This window comes from Leuresthes tenuis, unplaced genomic scaffold (genome assembly GCF_036924035.1).
Source record: "Leuresthes tenuis unplaced genomic scaffold, fLeuTen1.0.hap1 SCAF_2, whole genome shotgun sequence".
NCBI lineage: Eukaryota > Metazoa > Chordata > Actinopteri > Atheriniformes > Atherinopsidae > Leuresthes > Leuresthes tenuis.
Window position 1 is genome coordinate 2,699,202 of NW_027325356.1, and position 27,030 is coordinate 2,726,231.

General features: G+C 42.1%; 2 protein-coding genes across 5 annotated transcripts in view; one reads left to right on the forward strand and one right to left on the reverse strand.

Annotated features, from left to right (window-relative positions):
* Positions 1 to 4,106: 4,106 nt before the first annotated feature.
* cfap73 (cilia and flagella associated protein 73) lies at positions 4,107 to 8,589 on the reverse strand. The gene is made up of 7 exons (XM_072381179.1): positions 8,444 to 8,589; positions 8,225 to 8,348; positions 5,782 to 5,874; positions 5,501 to 5,692; positions 4,620 to 4,841; positions 4,375 to 4,530; positions 4,107 to 4,292 (listed from the first exon to the last, which is right to left on the reverse strand). The coding sequence occupies exons 1-7, from the start codon at positions 8,479 to 8,481 to the stop codon at positions 4,164 to 4,166; spliced, it is 954 nt and encodes a 317-aa protein (XP_072237280.1). The 5' UTR covers positions 8,482 to 8,589; the 3' UTR covers positions 4,107 to 4,163.
* A 2,038-nt stretch (positions 8,590 to 10,627) lies between these two features.
* The window catches only part of LOC140301400 (uncharacterized), a 44,487-nt gene continuing 28,084 nt past the window's right edge, over positions 10,628 to 27,030 (forward strand). For all 4 annotated transcript variants that reach the window (XM_072379805.1, XM_072379806.1, XM_072379808.1 and 1 more), the window contains exons 1-14: positions 10,628 to 10,762; positions 12,996 to 13,054; positions 15,126 to 15,281; positions 16,751 to 16,888; positions 17,068 to 17,184; positions 17,425 to 17,580; positions 17,676 to 17,855; positions 17,936 to 18,058; positions 18,139 to 18,252; positions 19,443 to 19,746; positions 19,996 to 20,111; positions 20,197 to 20,314; positions 20,415 to 20,506; positions 24,071 to 24,221. In XM_072379805.1, the coding sequence (XP_072235906.1) occupies positions 13,010 to 13,054; positions 15,126 to 15,281; positions 16,751 to 16,888; positions 17,068 to 17,184; positions 17,425 to 17,580; positions 17,676 to 17,855; positions 17,936 to 18,058; positions 18,139 to 18,252; positions 19,443 to 19,746; positions 19,996 to 20,111; positions 20,197 to 20,314; positions 20,415 to 20,506; positions 24,071 to 24,221 (1,810 nt within the window). In that variant the 5' untranslated portion in view covers positions 10,628 to 10,762; positions 12,996 to 13,009. The remainder of the gene's footprint in view (positions 10,763 to 12,995; positions 13,055 to 15,125; positions 15,282 to 16,750; positions 16,889 to 17,067; positions 17,185 to 17,424; positions 17,581 to 17,675; positions 17,856 to 17,935; positions 18,059 to 18,138; positions 18,253 to 19,442; positions 19,747 to 19,995; positions 20,112 to 20,196; positions 20,315 to 20,414; positions 20,507 to 24,070; positions 24,222 to 27,030) is intronic.

Sequence of the window (27,030 nt, forward strand, 5' to 3'; positions counted from 1 at the left end):
TCAGAGCATCAAAACCACATCTAACCAAGATGTTGACACCAAGTTCAGACACATTGGATTGGATCAAAGAAAAGTTTCAGTGCAATCTCTTGGTTTCCTTAGCTTAGCTACTTTTTTAAAAAATTGGCTCTGTATGAATTGGACCAATTCAAATTTAATGAACTGGGCTGAATATTTGAAGCGTTTTGATGTGACATTTCTTGTAATTTGGCAATTTATAAATAAAACTGTATTGAATTGATTTTCCGAGGGCCCAAAAAGTTTAGTGCTTTATGAGCTACTTTATTCTCTATTTTACAGGCAGCCAGAAACTTCAGTAAAGCATGATGTGTTCAAATGCCTGTGTTGGAACTTTGAAGGAGTTGAAGCCATCCCGCTGATTGTTTGGAGGATCCTGCTGATAACGCATTACAGTAGTTTACACTGATCAATATGAATGAAAGCAGTTGTAGTGACGCTGATAATAATCAATGAAACAGATCAGGTGCAAACAGCCGATCAGCTGACATCGTTCTGACAGCGCAGTTGTGTCAACATGGAAGCTCTTCAAGTCTCATGTGGGATGTCTGAAGTTCAGAAGACAGGCTGCATTTTTTAAAATGACCGTTTTAAGAAGGTTAACATGTAAACTGGACTTATAAAAGAGAATATCGATTTCTGCTGCTTTGTGAGAGTTGCTACCGCAGCATAAACCGACAGGTGTGTCTATCAATTCAAGCTAACCTATCAAAAAAATGCTACTTTATGGTTTTCTTCTTCTGTATATCACATAAAAGCATAAAGTAATGAAATCTACATTTTAATCCACACTGTTAACGATGACTAACATCCTCAAAATCTCGATTATTTCCTCTTTTGGCCCAGTTAAAAAGTACTTTCAGCATGTTCTCTTGAAATTAAATATTAAATAATTGCATGGACTGTGTCTTATTATCCGTTGTTCGGTTTCGATATGCAGAAGAACGGTGACAAACATCCTCAAACACCCTTTATTTGCGCTTTTGGCTTATTTAAGTTAGCTAGCATGTAGCCTGAATGCACTGAGTAGCGGGAGCATTATTTGATGGGATGTTATTGAACTATCAAAATATGCTAGCCTGAAATACATTTCATTAAACTTTTTATAATTAGACACATGGGAGAAGAAAACACTTACTTTATGCCTTTATTTGATATACAGAGGTAGAAAACCATAAAGCAGCAGTTTTTGCTAGGTTAGCTTGAATAGACACACCTATCGGTTTATGCTGCGGTAGCAACTCTCGACAAAGTGCAGAAATGACCGAAAACCGGCTCATTGGAAACCAGGAAACAATCTGCGGGAACAGGCGGGAAAATATACGTTTTTTTGGAGGGAAAAGGTTTTACTTCCCGTTTCTCGGTTTCTCTTGTGAATGAAAACGTTTATCTTTGTAACCTGCAACAATTACTTCCATAAACACGTAACATATCGGCTTCTCCTTAGCAAACAGGCCTATTTACGCATTTTGCGGACTTAAAGCGGCTGTTCTGCTATGAACCGCGTTGAATTAGAAGCCCTCTACAGCTCCCTCTAACCTGTCGATGAGCAGCTTTAAAGTTCAAGTAAACAGGCACAGAAAACCGCTAAAATCAACACCACCCAGACACCACATAGTGTCCAAATAAAACTTATTTCTTACCTGTCGGGATGCGTTTCCAGTCCTCAGCAGCCGAACACAACACTTCGGCGTCTGGCGTTGCAGTTTGACTGAACCACAGTGGGCCACAGCTGATATAGGTTTCCGCTGATTGCGCGCACAGCTGATCCAATCAGGTGGCGCGCACACCTGTTCTAATCAGGCGTTTCATTCGCCCTCATTCTCTTAGAGGAGTTTGATCAACACTTTCCATAAGGTTACCGGAAGTCCCCGAATTACAGGGACAGTCCCCATTTTGGGTGACCTGCCCCCGGTCAAAGCTGTCCCCGAAAATGTCCCCGATTTGGACACTGAACAGGGGGAAATGCGCGCAGACTCGAAGTTATTACGGTAGCCGTTTTAACGCATCGCCAGAGAAGAAGTCGTTGTGACGTACTGACGCAGCAGCAGCGTCAACGGCAACAAATAGGCGGGAAAAAGGAAAGAAAAGGAGACCAACGGCCTCGATAAATGGTATGTTGTGTGCTAACTTATTTCCTCTGCTCTTATTCTACTCAGGCTCCTGAGGTGGAGGTGGATGAATGAGGAGAAAACTGTAATGTCACCCATTTTTTTTGATTGCCACCTTTTGTGTCATAAATATCAGTTCAGTATTCAGCTGTGAGTAGAAACTAAATTATATTGATATTTTTGTCTTCCTCAGTGGATGGATGTATGGATGGTTGGTGATGTCATCCATTTGTTTGATCGCAGCCTTTTGTGTGATAAAAGCTAATATTAAATTCTTTAGTCTGTGATTTATCATGATTAATCGCATCTTATATGCAAAATCCAATAATGAACTCCAAAGTAGCAAACAACACACTTTTATTGAAACTGTTCCATCATATGATTGAAGTACTCTGGTGATAAGACAATTTAAGTTGCAGTGCTAACAAATAACTTATGTGTGTAACACTGTTACAGTGATGATGAATATTGAAATATTTATATTTAACATTTAATCTGTGTCTATTATAGCCAGTTCCTGAAATGTAGATGAGGGTTTTCTGAATAAAGAGCACTAACATTTACATTTAACTGATTTTGATTCATCGTTTTTATTTTCACATTGATACACATATATATAAATGGGGGGGGAATCATTGATGAACATATATATATATACACTTATACAGCCATACAAATGCAGTCTGTGTGAGTTAAAAACCTTGGAAAAGAATACTCTTGCACAGTTTTTCCGTGTGTTGCCGCTCTGCAACTTAAGGGTGTTCAGTTTGAGGAAGACCGACACAACCAGTGACATCGGCACAAAATGGTGGTTGTCAATTCCAAACTGTGTTTTTTGAATGTGACCCCCCCCCCAGAAAAACTACAACCTTAGAACCAGTCTCAGCCCGGACAAACTGACAGATCAAGGCCACTTTGACCGCTTGCCCTGACACTGACAGGCGAATCAAACGCTCAGCTGATCTCACCAGCTTTACACTATGTTTCTGTTTCTGTATTTATCAGACGCTTTTATCCAAAGCGACTTACAAATGAAGATATAACAGCTTTATAAAAAGCTAACAATAAGCTCCATAGAAGGAACCCAGGAGTCCGACTCTGTCAGAGGGGACAGAGCAGAGATAGGGTGCAGGCATAGAAGGAAGTGCAGAAAGATAAAGTGCAGAGATAGAGGGGGGAGGGAAGTACAAGGTAAGTGCTGGGATAGGAGATGCTCTCTGAAGAGCTGGGTTTTCAGGAGCTTCTTGAAGATAGACAGGGACGCCCCTGTTCTGGTAGCGCTCGGTAGGTCATTCCACCATCGTGGGACCGTCAGAATGAACCATCAGCCCTCCCTTGATCTTTAGTGGTAGCTCTGATCAAATGATGCGGGTTCAGCATCAGTCACCAAACTACCACGGCACTCATCACAGGACAGCTTTTTGAGAATCTGGCGAACAACGAACCCTGAGATGTGCACCGGTGCATTGTCCATGCATTGTGGATAATTATGGCCCCACAACAGAGCAGGAACGTTGATAAAAGGGGTCTCTTCAGGTTCTTCTGCTGCTGGAGAAGAGGACATCTCAAAAGCAGACAGGGTCTCATCCTGTGCTGCCACATTTCCTGATGTGCTTGGAGACACACCGCACTGCACCATCAGATGGCCTGGAACCGGCCGGCTGAGGGATTTAAAGAGGAGCTCCAAGTGATCCTGGCTAAAGCGGGAGGTGCAGACGGACCAGATTCGTCTTTGTTCATATTTATCCCAAAATAAAAAAGCTGCTATAGGGGCTTAAAATTAGGTTTGATCTTTGATTCTGCTGCTTTGAAACCAAATGTTACATTTAATTTGTTCTTTTTTTATTGAAATTATAATTCAAACTTTATTTCAGCTTAGAAATACATCAAGGAAAAAACCTTATTACAGTAGAGGTCAACAAGAAGTCAAAATAAAAATACATTTAAGGAAAGGTTTTTTAATGCAAACGACACAATTCTAAGAGGGACAGCTTCATGTTAAACTCATTTGATATTTGACTTGTTTTTGGTCTTTTATTGGTTGTTTTTGGCCTTTTTTCGTTTGTTTTTGGTCTTTTCTTGTTTGTCTCCGTCCGCGCTTCTTCGTAACAAAGTCTGATATTGTTTTAAAATGTCATTTTGGTCGTTGATGTACATCTTGATCTAAGGAGGAGACAAGAGGAAACAGAATTGATCATTTTGTGTCGCTCTGCCCTTTTCTCTCCGCTTCCATGAGGGTTCCTACCTGCTCCAGCTGTTTGTCGGTGTCATTAATAGCCACACCTTCTGGTCCCACGATGCCATCTGTCAATTCATATAGGTTAAGGGTCGCCATCTTAATCTGGCCCAGCTCCAGTGTTTTCTTTGCAGCTGTTTCCTGGATGTGATTCCACTTCCTTTCCTGCATGAAGAGAAGACATCTGAGCATCATGTAGAAAAGGTTAGCTGGATCTTAGTCCTGATGATGGCCTTAAGGATTATGTTTGATACCCAAATTATAGCCTCAGAGCGGGTCTTTTCTAGCTCAGTCTGGAGCTGGGACAGCTGATTGTTCTTCTGCAGAAACAGCAGATCGTGCTGGTCGTTGAGTTTCAGCAGAGCTTTCCTCTGCTGGTCCACCTGGTCCTGCACCTGATTCTCCTTCTGATAGAGCTGGTCTCTGAAGTGGAGCAGACTCTCAAAATAACCTGTGAGTGCATCCACATCTTCAAACTGTAAAACACACAGTTAGAGTCAACTTTGAAGCAAAGCTACCTGCTCCAGCTCCTCTGCAGGGACTCCAAAGCATTCAAAAGCCCGCCAATATCTGTTCTACCCCCACTTTTCAACAAGACACGCTCAATCCCGTCTGCATCCCTGAACCACTGTAACTGCCTTTGTTCAGCTAAGCTCTCTCTTCATCACGACAGACCAGCACCACTTCTGCATCCCTGCTGATGCTGTCCAAATCCACCGGCCAATATCTGTTCTACCCCCACTTTTCAACAAGAACCCAAGATACCTAAACTCCTCCACTAGAGGGAGCAACTTACACCCAACCCTGAAATCTTATCCTAATTCTGTGTCACTGCACAGTTTTTATGTGTAAACCAATTAGATTGGTTCACACCTTCTGGAACAGCTGTGGCTCACTCACAAAGAGAAGAAAAGGAAAACAAATGTGTGAAAAGCTCTAAAATCTGGCCATTTGCATTGCCAATTTCGCCAAAAAGGTCAGCCTGCCAGGAGTCCAAATGAGCTTAATATTTCTTCTTCTGTGGTGACAGTTGAAGGAACTGTGGAGCTGCCATGTTTAAGAACGCTTTCAGCTGTCAGATGGTTTAATACATGGGTAGTTAAGATTTGTAACAGTTTATTTGTGTGTGACTAACCGTAGTTAGGTTGAGAACCTCCTCCATGAAGTCCTTGTACACAGAGTAAATCTGCACTTGACTCAGCAGCTCCTGCTTCCTCTCAGTCATTTCAGCGTACTCCTTCTTCAGCTCCTCTATCTTTGCCTCCTTTTCCTGCAACGCCTTCATCTCTCTCTCTGCTCTCCTCACAGCAATATCAGCTTCTTCGTCCTGGACAAAAAAGACAGAAATGACCGTGGCTAACAGTTCCAGTGCCAGTTATAAACTGGAATCCAACATTTGAGTTGAGTCTGTTGTACCTTAAGGAACATTTCAAAGTTGTAGCGCAGCTCGTGAGTTTCTTCAATTTCCTTTTGCAACTCCTTAATGCGCTGCTCCAAGTTCTCCAACAACTGCATGAAGCCACACACACATATTAAAAAGGTTTGGTACCTGAGTAGCATGTGCAGCACGATGTTGGTTCCCTTTCAGCTGCGGTTCCCATCTGTGGTCCCATCAGTCCCAGCAGAGGTGACTCCTTCAGCTCACCTGTGGCACATTTGCTCAGCTAAAATACCCTGATCTGATTCTCAGTCACTGCGAGTCCATTAGTTTCCCTTTGCTGTACTCAGCAGGTCGAACCTTTATTCTGGTGCTCGGTAAAAAACGTTTGCAACGTTGGGTCATTTTGCTTTTTCCAGGATTGTGACCATAGAAGTCTTACTGCTTTTACTCACCTGAATAACATGCATCCAGCCTCTTTCCCTCAGAATCCCACACTTGGAAACTGATTAACTTCAGATATCACATCTGGAGGAGAAACTGTCACCACGGCAGGAGAATCCAGCAGAGCCCGTTCCTTCCTGCTCACGGTTCATTACACTCAGCTAATTTAAATTTAAGATTAAATCAAATCGCTTATCCACGATGTTTAAACATGTAGGTGTGAGATTTTTAGACATTAGCAAGATAAATTAAATTTGAAAACGTCCCCTGTGTGATGATCACTAAGGGCTCCAATCCAGCTGTTTTACATCTGCATCTAGATTGCAAAGTTTCAGATGAATGTCTCAGAAGCCTCTTTAAATCAGGGCTAAAAACATACTTATTTCAGATGGCTTTTAATACCCAGTAGTATGGTGACACTTTTATATTATCTTATTCAATTTTGCTGTATTTTATTGCGTTTACTGTTATTTTATTGTTTTGTACTTATTCTTTTCTTTATTTATTATCTGCTGTAAAGCACTTTGGTTACACCGAAATGGATAAAATAAATAAAGTACATTTACATTTACATGTGCTCCTCACAGCCTGTCTTATTGTCTTTGTATCTTAAGCTTTTTATACCGAGCTTATTTCCTTTTCCGTGAATAAAACTGAGTCTTGAAACATTTTTCTAAGCTGGTTGAATGTTGTGCTGCTGGAATGACTTTTTCCAGTTCTTTACATGTGGGAGTAGCTTATTGAGCTATTAAAAACTCCAGTTCCTGGAATAAGACATCAAATCAAGAGGAGGTGAAGAGGAGACGTCTGGGTTGTAGGACAGGAGAGAAATGAGCAGCAGCTGTCATGGGAATGTGGGGAATGTCGATAATTAGGTGCACAGAGAAAATCAGGAATGCAATACAACTGCTTGCAGAAATGATGGAATCATCACTTTTGGAGGATCTTCATAAAGCTTTTCATTCATCAACCCAAAAAACTGATTTAGTTTGTTTGTCTGTTTGATATCTTCAGGCAGTCAACTTTATGTTTAATTGGACCAAACTAAAGTTCCAGCATCGTCTCCTTGGTGATTCATCTCTGCATCTCACTTCCATCCACAGTCCATGGCTGCTTCTCTCCAGCCCGCTGTGACCCGTTTTTTTTCTCTCTCGCTCTTACTGATGCTTTACTTTGGCTTTTCTGGATGAAAATGACATTTTCTTCAGCTGGTTTCTTACAGTTTGATCACAAACACTGACTCCTGTTTTTGCTCATTTGCTTTTCATTTCTCTTGTTCTGCATTCTCTATTTCATGCATATTGCTTTGAGTTTTCTGTCCTCACACTTAAGCATCATCCTTGGTCGGCCTGTATGTTTCCCTTTGAAAAACTTCCCATTTTGTTTGCCCTTGTTTCTATATTTTCGACACAGCCGACTGAAAACAACCAACATCTTTTGCCACACACAGAGTTGAGTTACACCTTAATTATCCTTTCCATTGTTTCCCCTGACAATCCTCCTTTTGGGGCCATGTTTTCTGACAATCACCCATAGCAGCAGCTCAAATTGTTCTGCAGGCACTCTCCTTAAATGTGTACATTACCATGATTTAGGCTGTGACACAGCAGAATGATAGACTGCGGGATTGCTTTGACAAATTTATCATGCTATTTTTCATCATGGAAATTAAATTGTGAGCTTAAAACTTCATAACATGAGATCCTGACGGAATTGTTTGTAACTACAGCACTGACCATATACTTTTGCTTGACCAGTTTGTTTAGAATAGTGACTTCTTCCTTGAAAATATGTTAAATGGACGCAATTTGTGCTTATAAATCAATTTCCAGTATAATGCCATCAGTTGATGAAGTACAGATAATTTCAAAAGGAGCTTCTCCATATCTAAGGACAGTTACGGCCCCTAATTTAATGAAAATGTACTTTTACGACAGTACAGCACTTAAAATATTCTTCCGGGATGAAAAGATTACAACCGAGATATCGCGAGAGGTAACGTTTGTTGCGAGATTTCAGGTGACGGAAATTCCTCACCTGTTTGCGCTCTTTGTATTTCCTTTTTAGCTCTTTTGCCTCAATTTCTTTCATCTGACATTCAGTCCAGGAAAATAACCAGTCACATTCTGACATCGAGGGTCTCGTTCGGCTCGCTGTCCTGCTGTTAACACACACGGGGATGGCAGGAAGTTATTGGCCGCTCACATTAGTCCAGCCTGGGAATCACAAACTCCCACAAACGTGAAAAAAACTTACCCAGCAAGCGGACTCTGGGCCGTGAACCTCGAAGACATGATTATCTGTTATCTCGGCAGATATTTTGACCAAATTAACGACGCACAGCCTTCCAGTTGTACACTTTGTCCCGTCTCTCTTGGTTAACGTTAGTTTTCAAGCGCTCTTCCTCACCGTTTCCACGGCAACGTGATTCTCGCTTTTTAAAGGCACAATTCGGCGTTTTAGTGTTGGAGGAAAACAGCGACCAACAATCCCTGACTGCTGACAAGAGTTTTATTTCCACTCAGCCTGTTGTGAGTCAATAACCAGTTGATCAATCAATAATCAAATTAACAGTCTCACTGTCACAACAACTTTAAATGTGATTCAGAAGCACGGCTCAAAATGTTTATTCAAATTGAACCTTTACATCTAACTCATCGGTTATAGCTCCACATATACATGTGCATAAAAGTCACACATGTGCCAGCTTTGAACATCTGTGTGGTAGGGTTGTGTAAAAGTCTTGAACTATCCCTCATTACTTTATATCTTTCTAACAAGGTGCCAAAGTGGTGCCGAACAGTAGTTCTCTGGTCCTTTGACCTTATCTACATATTATTTTGTGTTTTTACAAAGACAAATGATTTGTTCCCATTTCTTTAGCTGCATCTATGAAAAACAGCAAAGAAAACACAGTTTGACAGACAGAAAATAGGATTTCTGCAGCAACAAGGTGATTCCCAAAGAGCTATTAGCTGAAAACTTGGCATATCTCAGCATGGTGTGCAGTGTGTCCTTAAAACATTTGAGGAAACTGGACAAGTGGAGGACAAAAGAAGAAGTGTCAGGCCTAAAAAACTATCTACAGCAGATGAACAGGATCTGAAAGTGATGTCCTTAAGAAAGAGGAAAAAATCCAGCTGTGACCTGACAGGACCTGAGAGATGCATCTGGACCTTCAGCTGATCCATCTACTGTTGGCCCAAGCCTCATCAGAAATGGTCTCCATGGAAGGGTGGCTGTCAAGAAGCCGTTCTTAAGGAAGGGAAACAGGGAGAAAAGGCTGAGCTGTGCCAAATGACACAAGAAGTGGACTGAAAATCAGTGGCAACAGGTCTTATGGAGGGATGAATCCTCCCCAGAGCCCGGACCTCAACATTATTGAAGCAGTGTGGGATCATCTGACAGAGAACGGAACAAAAGGCAGCCCACATCCAAAGAAGAGCTTTGGGATGTCCTTCAAGAAGCCTGGAGAACTATTCCTGAAGACTCCTTAAAGAAATGACAGAAAGCTTGTCTCAGAGGGTTCAGGCTGTGTTGGAGAATAAAGGAGCTCAGACCAGAGATTCACTTTGTGAATTTGTTTGGGAATAGTTTCTACTATATTGCAATATCAACAGAAATACTGAATGTCTCATTTTGGTGATTATTACCTGAATTTGAGGCTCTCTGCAGATAAGTAGCCCTGTGATTAAAAAAAAACCACTTCAAAACAATGACAACAAAAAATTAAGCTATATCAGTGTTATGTTTGCAGCTTAATGCACAGCTACAGAGGAGGAAGAAGAAAAACGGAGAATTACCAGTTGTGTAGAATTAAATAAATTGCCAGAAATGACACAATCTACAAAAGTTAGTGTTTACATTTATTAATTTGTTCACATTTATCAATAAGATATGTTGTGGTTTCAATTGATTGTACAGAAAAGGTGATAATGAAAACAAACATCATGATAATTGTGTTAATAATAGTTATCATTCTTATTATTATTGTTGTTATTATCATTATTGGTATTATCGTGTTTATTTAAAAAAAGTTTGGATATTTTCGTTGAGTATTAGCTAAAAAACGAACTGGTTGCTGCTTGCAAAACGTGAGTGGTGACACTGTGGACACAATTAGACAAAACGATATTTGAAGCTTTTATCCGACAACGGAATTACACGCAGGTTCTGTTCTTGGCATTTTTTTTTTTTAATATTCTTCAGAGAAATTAACCAGTGTGTTTTTTAACTTTGTGCTGGAGACGATTATATTTAGCCATATTATTAATCTTGAGAAAAAATATGTTAAAGTGCTTTTTTTCATTTTTATTTTTTATTTTGTTATTATTTGTAGAACTTTATTCCACAAAAATAGGATGTTTAAGAGCTTTTAGCAAAGGCGCAGCGCGTTCGTCATGTCAATATGACAGAACTGCGCATGCGCAGATTCCTCCAGTTGTCTGTTGACAAATGTGACCATTGCATCTGTCCCGTCTCCGATTTAGTCGCCAAATGGAATAAAATGTAACTTTAAGGGATTTCTAAATAAGGCGGAATTTGGGGTGGATTCTTCATGACCTTGTGAAACCGGTAAGCAATTAAAAATAGTATTTTGCCTGGTTTGGGCTGCATGACATGACAGAGCGAATTTAATAAGTGGACTGGAAGCGATTCAACGCTAGCTTGTAAGTTAGCTTATAGCTGCAGCGGGATAAAGTTAGCGAGCTGCGTTAGCATTAGCCATAACTGGTGTGTTTAAATACCCGACCGGCTTGGGGACTTCAATCCCTGAGGCCTTCTCCAGGAAGTACAGAGCAGCCTACGAGCAGTACCATGGTCAGTTGTTCAGTTGCTATAAGGTTCAGAGATTCAAGTTAGCAACTAAGCTAATGATTAAACCTCAACTTTTATTAGCACCGTGTGTTTATTCCTAACGTGTGGCCTTATACTTAATGAAAGCTATGCATTAAGCTGACTGACATGTCTGTGCATGTTTCCACAAGCTGTCCGCAGTATCTGCACCCTCCTCTTAAACCTTATCCTGCTAATATCTGTGTATTCTTTGGACTCGTGGCTGTAAATGTAAATGCAGGTATGATCTGGAGAGGGTGGCTCTAAACCAAATGGTGCGCAGTTTCTCGTGCTGCACATTGCTCATCATGGACTGATCAATGATTTGTCCATTTTTGTTTTATGTCTCCTGAAATCCAGGATGTTTGAGACCCTGTAACCTGTTGTTAGAGAACCAATTTGCCCTGAATTTCTCTTTGGCGTCACGTTGGCTGGACTGTTGAGTAAAGTGGATGAATTTGGGTGATCCTGCAACCTGAAAATGTTATTCCAGGCCTCAGGTTGTGGACATTGTAGTTTTCTCTGCTCCAAATACAAGGAGCCACACCGGTCAGACTGGCTTTAAAGAAGGCTGTGCCTTCCTGCTGCTGAACTTTAGGTTCCAGCCGGTTTTAAGGCAGAAAACTCTAAGCTTGGCTGTTATCCCGACAGCCACATGACTGACTTGGCATACCTCTGGCCTGCTTTGATCAAATGACCCGAAAGCCTGCACTCCTAAAGTCAATTATCTGACTCGGTGTGCTGCTTATAAATATTTGAATGAGAAAACTCAGAGAGCCCAGCCCAGGTTTGGGTTGCATGACACACAATGGGTGTGATAATATGCACTGAAGTAGCCCAGTTTGGAGTCTTATCCTGGTTTTTTATTGTGTTCTTGGTGTTTAAATGGAGCATGAGAAACCTGGCTACTTGTATCTGTGCACAGATGGTCGCATCCACATTTTTAACCACATATCTGGAGCTGTGACTTTCTTTTCTATCCAGGTTTCTAAAAAGCAGAATAAGATGTTAAACATAAACAGGATAGATTGAATCTGAGCTGGGATACTGGTGTACTCTCCTGTGTAATTTATTGTTAACACTATATTTAAATGTCTCCAGGCCTACATCAATAAATGAAAAGAAATCAGCACCATTTACTCAGCTTTGTGTCTCGGTCAGTTAGACGCCCCAAATGGACAAAGGCGGTCCTGGTCCTGGTCCTGGTACTGGTCCTTGTACTGGTCCTTGTACTGGTCCTTGTACTGGTCCTTGTACCGGTCCTGGTCCTGGTCCTTGTACTGGTCCTGGTACTGGTCCTGGTCCTGGTCCTTGTACTGGTCCTGGTCCTTGTACTGGTCCTGGTGCTGGTCCTGGTACTGGTCCTGGTCCTGGTCCTGGTACACGTGTTGAACTGAGGATTTATCAGAATGAAACACACAACCTGTAACACTCTCTGACGTCAGTATTAAGTGACCAGATCACAGATTTACTGAAAAGAGAAATTGATATATATCTTTTTACTTCCTGGTTTCACATCCAAGAAAAAACCAAATCAGTAACGTTCCTGTAATTTAAAAGTTTTAGGAAATCACATCTTTTCATGTGAGAAACGGGTTTTTCTCAGAGAAACAGCAGCAGACCAGGGACCCAATCCAGATTCTTCCATTCGTCCCTCTGTTTAAGGTGCAAGGGGCTCCTTTTCTTTCATGGATCAAGGAGTAGTTTCCATCCAGCCCCTTCATCTGAGACTGTGGGGGGTGGGGGGGGGGGGGGGGGGGGGGGGGTCACTGTGACCCTGTGACCCTTTAAAGCAAAAGTGGTGCCTTACTCGTGCAAAATGGAGACACAAGTCACAGGTTCCATGAATACAGAAGTGATGGATATCCAGGGCTGTTTTTTGCTTTTTTTGCACATAAATCACAGATAAATAGAATACTCAAGATGACATATTCACAGATTCGGTGATAAATTGACTGTGTTTGTGTTGTAGGTCCTAACGTAACCATGCTGAAGTGGTTTTCTGGGGAAGAGGGAGAGCCTGGATCTGAAGTAAGTACATATGAGTTGTGTTTAACAGCCATCACTGTGACACTTACAACAGCAATAACATTTAAAACTACCCTATTTTTAGGGCTGTAAAACGCAGTATTAATGATGGACTGCTGACGGGTCTATTTTCATACAGAAAGCGCATTAAATGAAACAAAACTCAGAAAAGTCCAACTTTATTCAACTCACTTGTTGTACTGAGAGCTTTAGTTTGAAATCCGCTTCGTCTCTGAACAGGAGCCATTTTTTAAAAGAGCACATAGAACATAAAAGGTTTCAAACAAAAAAGTTAGAGAATGAAATTAATCAAAATATCTAAAGACTGACATCAAATTTAAAATTTACCGTATTTTTAAAGCGCATTAAATTAAACAAAACTCTGAACAGGAGACATTTTTAGGGCAGCGGGTATAGAAAATGAATGAATGAATGCACACGCTTTAATGTTGGAGCACAGATCGTATTACTCCGCCAGGCTCCTGACTACGGTGGCCTGTAATGCTCAAACCATCCAGCAGTGCAGCTTCGTAGCTCACCAAGGCAGAGCTGAAACATTTTGACCGATTTATGACATAAAATCGGTTCTGGGTCAGAAAGCACAACCGGAATTAATTCATACATTAGGTGCACTGTGGATGTTTGAGAAAATGAAAGGATTTTAAGTGAAAAATACGGTATTCTTAAAGCTCACTTGTATATTCTGAGGAATATATCTCAGAACGTCCTTCCATCGAACCTTCAAAAAGACGCTGGATGATTCCAGGTCAGAGTGAAACTGAACTTTCTGTGGAATAAAAGGAAATGTGTAATATTTTATTAAACCTGTACAAACAGGCTTGATCATGTGAAATGATTACATGCCAGAGATTAACTATTTACTTCAGCCAGAAGTTTCTGGATCATTTGAGCATCTGTCAGTGGAAACCCAGTGGAAAGTGTTTCATGTCCAGATAAACTGGAATTAGTCAGACTGCTGAGCATGGGGCAAAGTCAGAGCTCCCGCTTCCTGTGACGGGGCACCACTCGTCCATTTTAAATCCCCCTGCATCCCCTTCCTTTTGGCTCTCTTATCTTCTGTTTTCAATGCGAATGCAATCATAAAAAACCTTGCTCAGGTTATCTTTGCTGGGACCAGAGCGGCTGTATCTCTAACATCTGTCAGCTGTAACAAAAGCAGCTTTAGTTTAAATAGTTTTTATTCAGGAAAATTGGGATTTTTAATAGATAACTTTATTGAAAAGTTTATTTTCAGTAAATGAACCACTTGAGAATGATTGGTTTGATGAGAAACTGCAGCAACATACTTCATGCCCCCTGATCTTTCATGATGGGACCTGCAGAAGAAGCCACTTTGGGTTTTTCAGGTCCTTACTGCTGCCTTCCTCAGAGGTGAGGCTGTTTTAGGGAAAACTGTGCCCAGAACATCCCTTAAAGGCTGTTTAACCACGGCTTTAGAGGCTAATCTTTGCACTGGTCCCTCAGGAAAATGGGGAGACCGCCGCTCGGTTCCTCAAACCAGAGATTTTTGATTGATTATCCTTATTCTTATTCTTATCCTTATCTTATTCTTATCCTAACAACAACACAGCAGCTCTGAGCTAACAGAGCTATAGCACACGTTCATTCATTCATTCTTCTTAAAGTATTGGTGAAATAAAGACAGATAATGGTTCTGATATGTCAGGAGATTAATAAACTGACTCATTTCTCTTGGCACAGGCAGACCCTCCATTTTGCTCACCAGTTAAACTCTGTTTGACTTTAAAGTTAGAAAGAAGTTTGGGGTCCTCTGGTCGAGTGGCCCCCGGTGCTGCTATACATCACACAGCTTTAATCCTCACCAGGCCACAAGTTACCACAGCTGTTGCTGAACTAAATGTGCTGCTTTGGAGAGGTTCAGTTCACATTACTCACAAAACAAAGATTGTTTTTCAGTTGTTGAGGCTGAATAGAATCTCTGATGTGACACTTATCTCCAACTTCACCTTTTAAAAAACCAAAGTGAGGGTTATTACGGACCGGTGAAGTGTGTTTTTCCTTATTTTGTAACATCTCTGCTGTGTCTCCTCAGGGCCCCGGCTCTCCCCGCGGCGCTGCCGGAGGTGGAGAGGTTGCCGTAGAGGAAATGTCAGAGAGGCTGGCCCAAACTGAGCAGCTCGTCTCTCAGCTCAAGGAGCTGATCAGGGAGAAGGATGCAGCGCTTCGCTCCAAAGATGATCAGCTTAGGGTGAGCTCAGGAGCTCTTTGCTCTGTTTCTGTTAACAACTGAGCTGATTTAGGACTGGATAGTGTGGTGGTAAGATTGGCACCTTCCATGTGGGAGACCTGGGTTGAACTCCCCTGCATGAAAGGTACTACTTCCAGTAGGAGTCCTTAGATAAGACCCCCTTACCCTTCCTGCCTACCTGTAAGTCGCTTTGGATAAAAGCATCTGCTAAATGCATAAACATAAACTTTCTTCTCTGCAGCTTTTAAATGAAGGAAAGCAGCCGAGATAAAACAAGCTTTGTTGAAAAACTCCAAATTCATCAACATCGCAAAACTGGAAACTTTCATGAAGCAACCACACTATGAACTTCGAGCGTCATCATCTTAAATAAAGGTTAAATAAAGGTGCACATTTTGCTGGTTTAAGTTGGCCAAACTATCCGCATTCATCCTCTTCCATGAATTTAGAACTTGGAGGTGCTGGGTTCAAATCCCCTGCATGAAAGGTATTATCTCCTTAGGCAAGGCCCCCTTACCCTATCTGCCTACCTGTAAGTCGCTTTGGATAAAAACTAAATGGCTAAATGCATAAATATAAACATAAACTTTCTTGTCTGCAGCTTTTAAATAAAGGAAAGCAGTCCAAAAAAAGTCCAAATTCATCAGAATCGCAAAACTGGAAACTTTCATGAAGCAACCACACTATGAACTTTGAGCGTCATCATCTAAAGAACTGCTGCAGTCTTAAATAAAGGTTGCATGAAAGGTATTACTTCCAGTAGGAGTCCTTAGATAAGACCCTCTTACCCTATCTGCCTACCTGTAAGTCGCTTTGGATAAAAGCGTCTGCTAAATGCATAAAGATATAAACACAATTTATTAGTCTAACAGTAATACTTACTTTCCTCTGCCTTCTGACTCAGTTAAAGCACAGTTTAGGCCAAACGAGGGTCTTACTTCTCGCCATTAACTCAACCAAAAACAACATGTACCTACTTGTGATTCCAGCATTCCCTTTTATTAAATTGTTCTTGTATATTATCTAAATCAAAGTGCACGTGTCTTCCATGAAGGGAGTTTTCACTGCCTCTGTTTACAGGTCACTGTGTTTATTCTGTTTGTGTAAAAGAATACTTTGGATACTCTGGAGCCCCTTTGAGTTCTTCTGAAGCTGTCAGACCGCCTGTCCCTGATCGCTCAAACACCCAGAACATGTTAGCTTTCAAACCCTCAAGTGAAAGTCTGCTGTAGAACAATAAAGACAGGAATGTGAGGCCAGAGCCCAGTGGTAAATGTTTGGCTTAGAAGCCTCATCAGAGGTGCAAACAGGAGCATGTGCTCTGCTGCTGGTCACGTCTCACACTGGAGTCCCTGTTGTTGCATTTAACAGATTACAAAGGATAATGCAGCTGCCTTCTACTCGTTTTATTCATTTTAGGCGTTTAACAGATCAGGCTTTAGGTAAAGATTGTATGGGTTGTGCCTCAGGTGGAGAAGGAGGCGTGTGAGGCCAAACTGTCGAAGCTGCGTCTTCAAAACAAAGCCAAAGTGACGTCCCTGACATCCCAGCTGGAGGAGCTGAGGAAGACGCCGGGGCAACCCGGCACGCCAACACACGGCAAGAAGGTACGAGCAGGCCCCGTCCGACTAGTGCGTTTCAACATTTAGGAGCAGAATTAGTGACTAGAATAAGTTAATTCTGTGTGTTAATGTCTGATATAACATCTGAGGTCTGCCACCAGGGGGCAAAATGGCTCCACGATTGTGAAGGACAAGATCTAAAGGAACTCTGTGCTTCCTTTTAGGGTTCATCAGAGGGAGGAGGGGAGCAAGCCAGTCGGGGGAAGATTGTCTTGCTGAAAAGGAAAGTTGAAGAGCTCGAACAGCAGCTTGCACAAAGAGACGGGGAACTGGCAAACAAGGTGAATAATCCATCTGTCTATCAATATGTATATTGATTGGTTTGACCTTTACTCTCCCACCCACCTTCTGTAATAATCTCACTCTGAATACGCCAACATTTGAGTAGTCTGACATCTTTGTTGAATAAGGAGAACATTTCAGCAAATGGTTGTTTAGATGCACAACACATTTCCTTTAGGTTTCATTTCCTGAGGACAAAAGGCGTGAAATCTGAGCCAAAGTATTTCTAAATCTCGTAGGTAAAACAGTTGGAGTCACAGCAGCAACGAGGTGCAGAAATAGATGCTATGCTAACGGAGAAGGACAAGAGGCTGGCAGAAAAGGAGGCTTATATCGTCCACTTGCAGATGGGCCTGGCAGGAGATCAACCCACCACACATGGACCAACACAACAGGTCAGTCGCCTCCTGAGGGTGAGGTTTGAAAATCACATCTGGAAACATCTTGGGTGGTGCACTCGAAGATGCTAATCTGTGCTTTTCCTCCTCAGCTGAGGGAGGACAGTGGAGCGATGGAGGAGCTGCAGCTGCTGGTGCAGAGTCTGACCAAGAAGGTGGGAGAAGCAGAGGAACGCTACAGTTTGCTGCAGGAGCAGGCAGACAGCCTCAAAGAGCTGCTGGCCTCAGAGAAGGAGCAGTACAGCCAGAAGGAAAGCATGTTCAAGCAGAATGTGAGTCTTCAAAGCACCCAGATGTTCTCATACCCACAGCAACGGGCCTCTTCTGTTGTCTGATCACGTTTGGTTTTCAGATCCAGACATTCAAAGACATCATCATTCAAAAAGATACTCAGCTGATGGAGATCAACCAGATGCATGAACAGGAGCTCTTCAAGCTAGCAGCAAAGTCGGATGCCAGTGCAGACCTGGAGCAGGTGATGGCAGCACAGGTTGAGCTTTATAAATGCGGCTCATTTCTGTTCTTTATCCAGCGTCTCACGTTTCTCCCCCTCAGCTTTTGAAGGCACTAAAGCAGAAGCTTCACGAGAAGGAGGAGGTGCTGCTCGGTAAAACCCAGGTGATCGATGTTCTCCAGGGAGAAGTGGATGGCAGGGACCAGCGGATAAAGGCCAGCAAACATTTTTACTCACTTTACTTTACACCCGAAGCATTCTGTCCTCGGGGCGGATTCATTCTTACGATGGTAAAGGGGAACTCCGGTATTTTTAAACCTTATTTCTGGCATGAAATACGTTCATCTACTCACCGAGAACAGTTTGGTGAAAGTCGGCGTCCTTCTGAAGATATTTAGATAACTGGAGATCCATATAACGGAGTGAACGGGGCTTAGAGGATGCAGCCTCTAAATAAGGCATTATCTGTCTTTATTTCACCAATACTTTAAGAAGAATGAATGAATGAACGTGTGCTATAGCTCTGTTAGCTCATAGCTGCTGTTATGTGGCTACTTGCAGCTAAAGGAGAGCTAACGGAGGGATTTCTACACAGGCACTCTACTGGGACCACTTCATCCACACGCCCCCCTGCAGCACAGCTTATTCACTCCGTGCTCTGTGACAGTCGGCTAACTTCACACAGAGTTTGCTGCTGATAGTTTTGTGCAACATGGCAGGGTATTTATCAGATTTTGACGACGTGAACGACGACTTTGAGTAAGATGGACGTTCTTACCGGAGTGAATGAACATTGAACAAATACTACCAACTTCCTTTATTATCTTCACAGTCACTGTTTCCATCCTGCAAAGTTCTGTGTAGTCCGAGTTCACAGCTGTGCCCCCCAGGGAGATCCCCCGGTAACGTGTGCAGCATATCAGCATTTCCTGAGCTGAGATCTCAGTAACAATGAAGCAGTTTGTGGTCGGGTGTCGATGACGTCATCCCAGCAGATGAGTGTGTAGAAAGCCTCTATAAGCCCCCCGATAGCAACAATAACAACAACACAGCAGCTATGAGCTAACAGAGCTATAGCACACGTTCGTTCATTCATTCTTCTGGTGAAATAAAGACAGATAATGCCTTATTTAGAGGCTGCATCCTCTAAGCCCCGTTCACTCCGTTATATGGATCTCCAGTTATCTAAATATCTTCAGAAGGACGCCGACTTTCACCAAACTGTTCTCGGTGAGCAGATGAACGTATTTCATGCCAGAAATAAGGTTTAAAAACACCGGAGTTCCCCTTTAATTGAGCCCAAAAGTAGTATTGCCTTTGGTTATCTGGTGTTGTTATTCCCAAACCCCTCAAATGACACTTTTCCCCTCTGGACTGACATGTTGAGTTCTCTCTTTCCTCACAGGAGCTCACAGAGCGACTGCATCGGCTGCAACTGGAGCGAGAGAACCTCGAATCCAAGATGGAGGCCGAGAAGCACGTGATGCGAGCACAACTTCGAGACCTGATGGAGAAGCAACAGATGGAGGTTCAACGGGTGACTGAGCAACACCAAGCACAGATGGACCAAGTCCAGCAGGACCTACTGGGGCAGCTGGAGGAGCTCAGAAGAGCCTCATTAGCGGCACCAACTGCCAGCCAGGAGGCCTCGGCAAGTGGAAACCTGCCCACCAATTCAGCCTCCGTCCAGAGGATGGCTGAGCTGGAAGGTTGGCTCTTTATGTAGATTATTTACTCTGCTTCAGCTCACATTAGTTTGGGATCAATAAAGTACTCATCTGTCTGTCATCTGCTATTTAGAAAAGGCTTTTTTCATTCTTTTATTTTTAAGATGAAAGAAAATAGACATTCTGAAATGCGTAACATGGGAAATAAGAGTAAAAATGATACTTTCTGTAGAATTTGATGTCACTTTTTCATTGTATTCCTCAGATTTTGTGTTTCCTTGTTTCTTTCAGCTCAAGCAAAGCAAAAAACGGAAGAAGCCAACAGGTCAGAGGCCAAGTTCTTAAAAATGAAAGCTTGGTCTAAAACCCGAATCAGGCAGCTGGAGGAGGAGTTGAGGAAAAGCCAGGTTAGTGCTGCATCCGCCACCTTCTGTAATGAACTGTTTGGAAAGATCTTCTGCAGTTTGCTGCTTTTTCTCTGCCCCCCTCCAGGCTGGAGTCGCCCCCCCAGACCTGACAGCTCTGAGGAGTCGGATCACAGATCTGGAGGAGGAGAGGGAGGAAAACCAGTGGAAGATGGAGCAGTACGGAGAGCTTAGAGCAAAGAATGGTATTAAATCTTAAGAGGCTTGTGGAGCAGAAACGACCTTTTTATGAATGGTCTGTGTCATCTTTAGCTTTGATTCTTCATAATGTTTATTTGAACCCAGAAATGCTGGAAGCTAAGCTGGTTCTTTATGAGGAACAACAGAGGACTCTGCAGGCAGACCTGGAGCAGTTCACCAAGAGGGCGGCTTCCCAGGTCAGGAACTCACCCCTGGTCTCATTTTACTCACCCCTGGTCTCATTTTACTCACCCCTGGTCTCATTTTACTCACCCTTGGTCTCATTTTGCTCACCCCTGGTCTCATTTTGCTCACCCTTAGTCTCATTTTGCTCACCCTTAGTCTCATTTTGCTCACCCTTAGTCTCATTTTGCTCACCCTTGGTCTCATTTTACTCACTCTGGTCTCATTTTACTCACCCCTGGTCTCATTTTACTCACTCTGGTCTCATTTTGCTCACTCTGGTCTCATTTTGCTCACTTTTTGTCTCATTTTGCTCACCCTTGGTTTCATTTTACTCACTTTTTGTCTCATTTTACTCACTTTTTGTCTAATTTTACTCACTTTTTGTCTCATTTTACTCACTTTTTGTCTCATTTTACTCACTTTTTGTCTCATTTTGCTCACTCTTAGTCTCATTTTGCTCACTCTTAGTCTCATTTTGTTCACCCCTGATCTCATTTTGCTCACTTTTTGCCTCATTTTGCTCACTTTTTGTCTCATTTTACTCACCCCTGGTCTCATTTTACTCACTCTGGTCTCATTTTACTCACCCCTGGTCTCATTTTACTCACTCTGGTCTCATTTTGCTCACCCTTAGTCTCATTTTGCTCACCCCTGGTCTCATTTTACTCACCCTTAGTCTCATTTTACTCACCCCTGGTCTCATTTTACTCACCCTTAGTCTCATTTTGCTCACCCCTGGTCTCATTTTGCTCACCCCTGGTCTCATTTTGCTCACCCTTGGTCTCATTTTACTCACCCCTGGTCTCATTTTACTCACCCCTGGTCTCATTTTACTCACCCCTGGTCTCATTTTACTCACCCCTGGTCTCATTTTACTCACCCTTGGTCTCATTTTGCTCACCCTTGGTCTCATTTTACTCACCCCTGGTCTCATTTTGCTCACCCCTGGTCTCATTTTACTCACTCTGGTCTCATTTTACTCACCCTTGGTTTCATTTTACCCACTCTTAGTCTCATTTTGCTCACTCTTAGTCTCATTTTGCTCACTCTTAGTCTCATTTTGCTCACCCTTGGTCTCATTTTGCTCACTCTTAGTCTCATTTTGCTCACTCTTAGTCTCATTTTGCTCACTCTTAGTCTCATTTTGCTCACCCTTGGTCTCATTTTGCTCACTCTTAGTCTCATTTTGCTCACTCTTAGTCTCATTTTGCTCACTCTTAGTCTCATTTTGCTCACTCTTAGTCTCATTTTGCTCACCCTTGGTCTCATTTTGCTCACTCTTAGTCTCATTTTGCTCACTCTTAGTCTCATTTTGCTCACTCTTAGTCTCATTTTGCTCACTCTTAGTCTCATTTTGCTCACTCTTAGTCTCATTTTGCTCACTCTTGGTCTCATTTTGCTCACCCTTGGTCTCATTTTGCTCACTTTTTGACTCATTTGACTCACTTTTTGTCTCATTTTACTAACCCTTGGTCTCATTTTGCTCACTTTTTGTCTCATTTTGCTCACCCTTGGTCTCATTTTGCTCACTTTTTGACTCATTTGACTCACTTTTTGTCTCATTTTACTAACCCTTGGTCTCATTTTGCTCACTTTTTGTCTCATTTTGCTCACCCTTGGTTTCATTTTGCTCACTCTTAGTCTCATTTTGCTCACTCTTAGTCTCATTTTGCTCACTCTTAGTCTCATTTTGCTCACTCTTAGTCTCATTTTGCTCACCCTTGGTTTCATTTAGCTCACTCTTAGTCTCATTTTGCTCACTCTTAGTCTCATTTTGCTCACTCTTAGTCTCATTTTACTCACTCTGGTCTCATTTTGCTCACCCTTGGTTTCATTTTACTCACCCTTGGTTTCATTTTACCCACTCTTAGTCTCATTTTGCTCACTCTTAGTCTCATTTTGCTCACTCTTAGTCTCATTTTGCTCACCCTTGGTTTCATTTTGCTCACTCTTAGTCTCATTTTGCTCACTCTTAGTCTAATTTTGCTCACTCTTAGTCTCATTTTGCTCACTCTTAGTCTCATTTTGCTCACTCTTAGTCTCATTTTGCTCACCCTTGGTCTCATTTTGCTCACCCTTGGTCTCATTTTGCTCACCCTTGGTCTCATTTTGCTCACTTTTTGACTCATTTGACTCACTTTTTGTCTCATTTTACTCACCCTTGGTCTCATTTTGCTCACTTTTTGTCTCATTTTGCTCACCCTTGGTTTCATTTTACTCACCCTTAGTCTCATTTTGCTCACCCTTAGTCTCATTTTGCTCACCCTTAGTCTCATTTTGCTCACTCTTAGTCTCATTTTGCTCACTCTTAGTCTCATTTTGCTCACCCTTAGTCTCATTTTGCTCACCCTTGGTCTCATTTTGCTCACCCTTAGTCTCATTTTACTCACCCTTAGTCTCATTTTACTCACCCCTGGTCTCATTTTACTCACCCCTGGTCTCATTTTACTCACCCCTGGTCTCATTTTACTCACTCTGGTCTCATTTTACTCACACTTGGTCTCATTTTACTCACCCTTGGTTTCATTTTACTCACCCTTGGTTTCATTTTACTCACCCTTGGTTTCATTTTACTCACCCTTGGTTTCATTTTACCCACTCTTAGTCTCATTTTGCTCACTCTTGGTCTCATTTTGCTCACTTTTTGACTCATTTTACTCACTTTTTGTCTAATTTTACTCACCCTTGGTTTCATTTTGCTCACCCTTAGTCTCATTTTGCTCACTCTTAGTCTCATTTTGCTCACTCTTAGTCTCATTTTGCTCACTCTTAGTCTCATTTTGCTCACTCTTAGTCTCATTTTGCTCACTCTTAGTCTCATTTTGCTCACCCTTAGTCTCATTTTGCTCACTCTTAGTCTCATTTTGCTCACTCTTAGTCTCATTTTGCTCACTCTTGGTCTCATTTTGCTCACTCTTGGTTTCATTTTGCTCACCTTTGGTCTAATTTTGCTCACTTTTTGTCTCATTTTACTCACCATTGGTTTAATTTTACTCACCCTTGGTTTCATTTTACTCACCCTTAGTCTCATTTTGCTCACTCTTAGTCTCATTTTGCTCACTCTTAGTCTCATTTTGCTCACCCTTGGTCTCATTTTGCTCACTTTTTGACTCATTTTACTCACTTTTTGTCTCATTTTACTCACCCTTGGTCTCATTTTGCTCACTTTTTGTCTCATTTTACTCACCCTTGGTCTCATTTTGCTCACTTTTTGTCTCATTTTGCTCACCCTTTGTTTCATTTTGCTCACTCTGGTCTAATTTTACCCACTCTTAGTCTCATTTTACTCACTTTTTGTCTCATTTTGCTCACTCTTTGTCTCATTTTGCTCACTCTTTGTCTCATTTTGCTCTCTTTTTGTCTCATTTTGCTCACCCTTGGTCTCATTTTGCTCACTTTTTGCCTCATTTTGCTCACTCTTAGTCTCATTTTGCTCACTCTTAGTCTCATTTTGCTCACCCTTGGTCTCATTTTGCTCACTTTTTGACTCATTTTACTCACCCTTAGTCTCATTTTGCTCACCTTTTGTCTCATTTTACTCACCCTTGGTTTCATTTTGCTCACTCTGGTCGCAGGCCAGTGAGTCGGGGAGTGCTGATGACATTCAGAGTCAGGTGTTGGAGTGGCAGGAGATGGTCACTGAGGCGGTCAGCGCCAGGGACCGGGCCCGGGAGGAGAAGGCTGCCATGGTCCTTCGCATCAACAACATGGAGGAGGAAAGAGAGGGTAAGGCCATTGCTTTAAGATGATATACAAACTCGACTCAGTCAGTCTGGAATCATCATGTAATCATCAGTAGGTTGAAGTGGAGTAAAAGTGGAAAGCCAAGTCTGTAGTTTATATCCTGGAGACATCAGAATCCAGCTAATAGTTTGGATGCACCAACTCATTCAAAGCAGATGGACAAGTGTGTCCAAACCTCCTCAAGCTGTACGAATACCAGCCTGATGCACACCTAATCTGCTCATTAAGTCAGTTTAAATTAACAAGCAGCTCGTGAATGATTGAGATCCTTTTCAGAAATGAAAGGAAATCCACTGTTTACGATGCAGCAGCTGTGGTGTGACGGCGTTTCCTTTCACCGCTGTTCGCTAACTCGTTGTCTAACCCTGTAACCCAATATTTCACTCTTTGTTTTACTTAAACTGACTCAATCATTTAAAAACTGATTCGTTTGCTGATTATTATCATGAATTCATCAGTACGACAGACCGTAAAAACACATTTTATCTGAAGTCTTTGTTGCATTTAACATAAAAAGCACCTTTCAACAGATTTAAAAAGGTATCTTCTTCTTACTTACTTACACAGTTAATCACAAATAATCGAATAATCGCTCGACTGAACATTTATGATCAGCGTAGTGACAAAGTTATTGGAAAAGTTTAGTTTCAGTTTATAAAAATAAGGATTTTAGTCTAAAACTGAACAGTTTATGAGCTGTCATCAGGGTGCAAACACCCCAAATCTGTGGGGTGGAAGAGTGATATTTACTGGGTTCAGCTCATGAAAACCACTGCTTTCTGATGGAAAAGCCTCGATAAATGACAGAACGTTCAGTTCTAACTCAAACATTTGAGGAGTTACAGATCGTGTTTTCAGGTTATTCTCAGCTTGATGTCTTTGTGTATTTCAGTAAAAAAAACCCCGTTGTAACGTAGTGGGATTCCCACGATAATCTGCACCACCATCACAGATTTTGAGTTTATTTCACAGTTTTCTTTGTGTTGTCTGATTGAACATTGCTTTCTTTTGCTTTATTTCCCCCCCGTCCTCACCGTTGTCATGTGGGAGACTTGGTTTACTCTGTGCTGCCTCCCATCTCCTGGACATCCACCCCCCCTGACTCCGTCTCCAGCCCCTGCTCCAGGGATGGGAGCAGCCACACAGAACAGTTTCCCATCAGTTTTGTGCATGCAGGCTCCTCTAAACATCCGGTGCAGCTGCCGCTCACTGCACTGCCTGCAGCTTCCCTAAATCTCTGCTTCTGATGGGGCGAGCTGCAGGCAGTGCAGTGACAGGAGGCGCTCCATAGTCTGCCATTTTGTTTCTCCTCTTCTTTGTCTTTTACATTTCTTTATCCTCGTCTTCTGTCCCGGTTTTCCTCTTTCTGTCCTTTGGTTTCTGCTGTGGACTTGCTGGAATATTTTCTCACACACCAACAACGACAATAATCCTGTCAGGTTTTTCATTCTGTGGCAGAACGGTGAGATTTGCACTAATATTGGTTTCCCTTCAAAGCTGTCACATCAGTCCTTGTGTCTGTCTTTAAAACACAAAAAGCACCAAATACTTAATATTTTAACTGATTTAAGGTGGCTAGATTGGATAAAAGCAGAATTATCTGTAAAGTAAAAGGTTTAATGGGCTTTATTGAATTAATCGTGCCTGTTGAGGTTAATTTTGTGTCCCATTGGCTGTTAAATTACTTGCATTAATGAGCCAAGTGTGAAGAATGAGCCCTTTTGGTCATTAACATGTTTCATGAGAGAGTTGCGCAGTTAATTTAGCGAGAGCTTTATTGAGCCATATGTTTCCTTTTTGGAAACCAACTCTTAGGAGACAGTTTGGTCCTTGGGAGGCATTTACTGGTTGGTGTTTCTGATGCTGTTTGCTCCAAGTTGCTTTTAAGATGACGGCAGCATTTATGCAGTTTCTCTCAGTAAAACTGGATTAAAGGAGCTTATCAGCAGCTTTAAACTGTAACTAAAGACATAACCACATTCCTCTGTTTCTTGAAAGGAGAACAGTTGCTAATGTATATTTACCTTTTTAATTTTAGGGAAAATAGACGGTTAAAAAGCCCTTTTTTCCCAGGTTTCTGCTGCTCTTACATCCACTTCCTGATGTAAAAGACACAGAACGCCCCTCAGAGAGCGTTTCTTGTGTTTTTGATGCAAAGCGTAGTAATCGGCGGGGGTGAATCGGTCTTGCATGTGACTCTTTCAGCCTTCAGTCGGCGGGCTTAATGTGGCTCAGCACAGAGCATCCTGACTCTTCTTCTGCTTTTTTCTCAGTCTTTGCTTTACCTGCTGATACACCGAGCCCACACTGACCAACGCTTAACACCTGAACTCCTTTTCTGTCTCTGCCCACTTGCTTTTAGCTCCCCTCTCCCATCCCTCCCCTTCACATCAAAATCCGCCTGCTGACACAAAACTTATGGGAACATGTTTTGTTCTAATGAATTCAACATTGCCCGGCTTGCATCCCATGCTGCTACATGAAAACACACCTCCGAATCCCCTCAGGTCTGCACCTGTCTGGTGTTTTTCCTCTGCATATCTTCCTGGTGTCCCGATCACAGATTCTGCGATGGAACATTGGCTTTAAATCCGGCTCCCTGCTTCCTCCCACTGCCTCTTGTACTCCCCGTCTCCCACATGTTTGAACGCTGTTTTCCTTTGCTATGCAAATTAGATGTGCATGGCTCTGACCAGAATGTTGCTTTTGAAGTGTTTCTCAGGTCCAAATGCAGATACAGAAGTGCACAAATGCCTAAAGCCTGAGTAACTCTGTCCATCCTTCTGCCTCC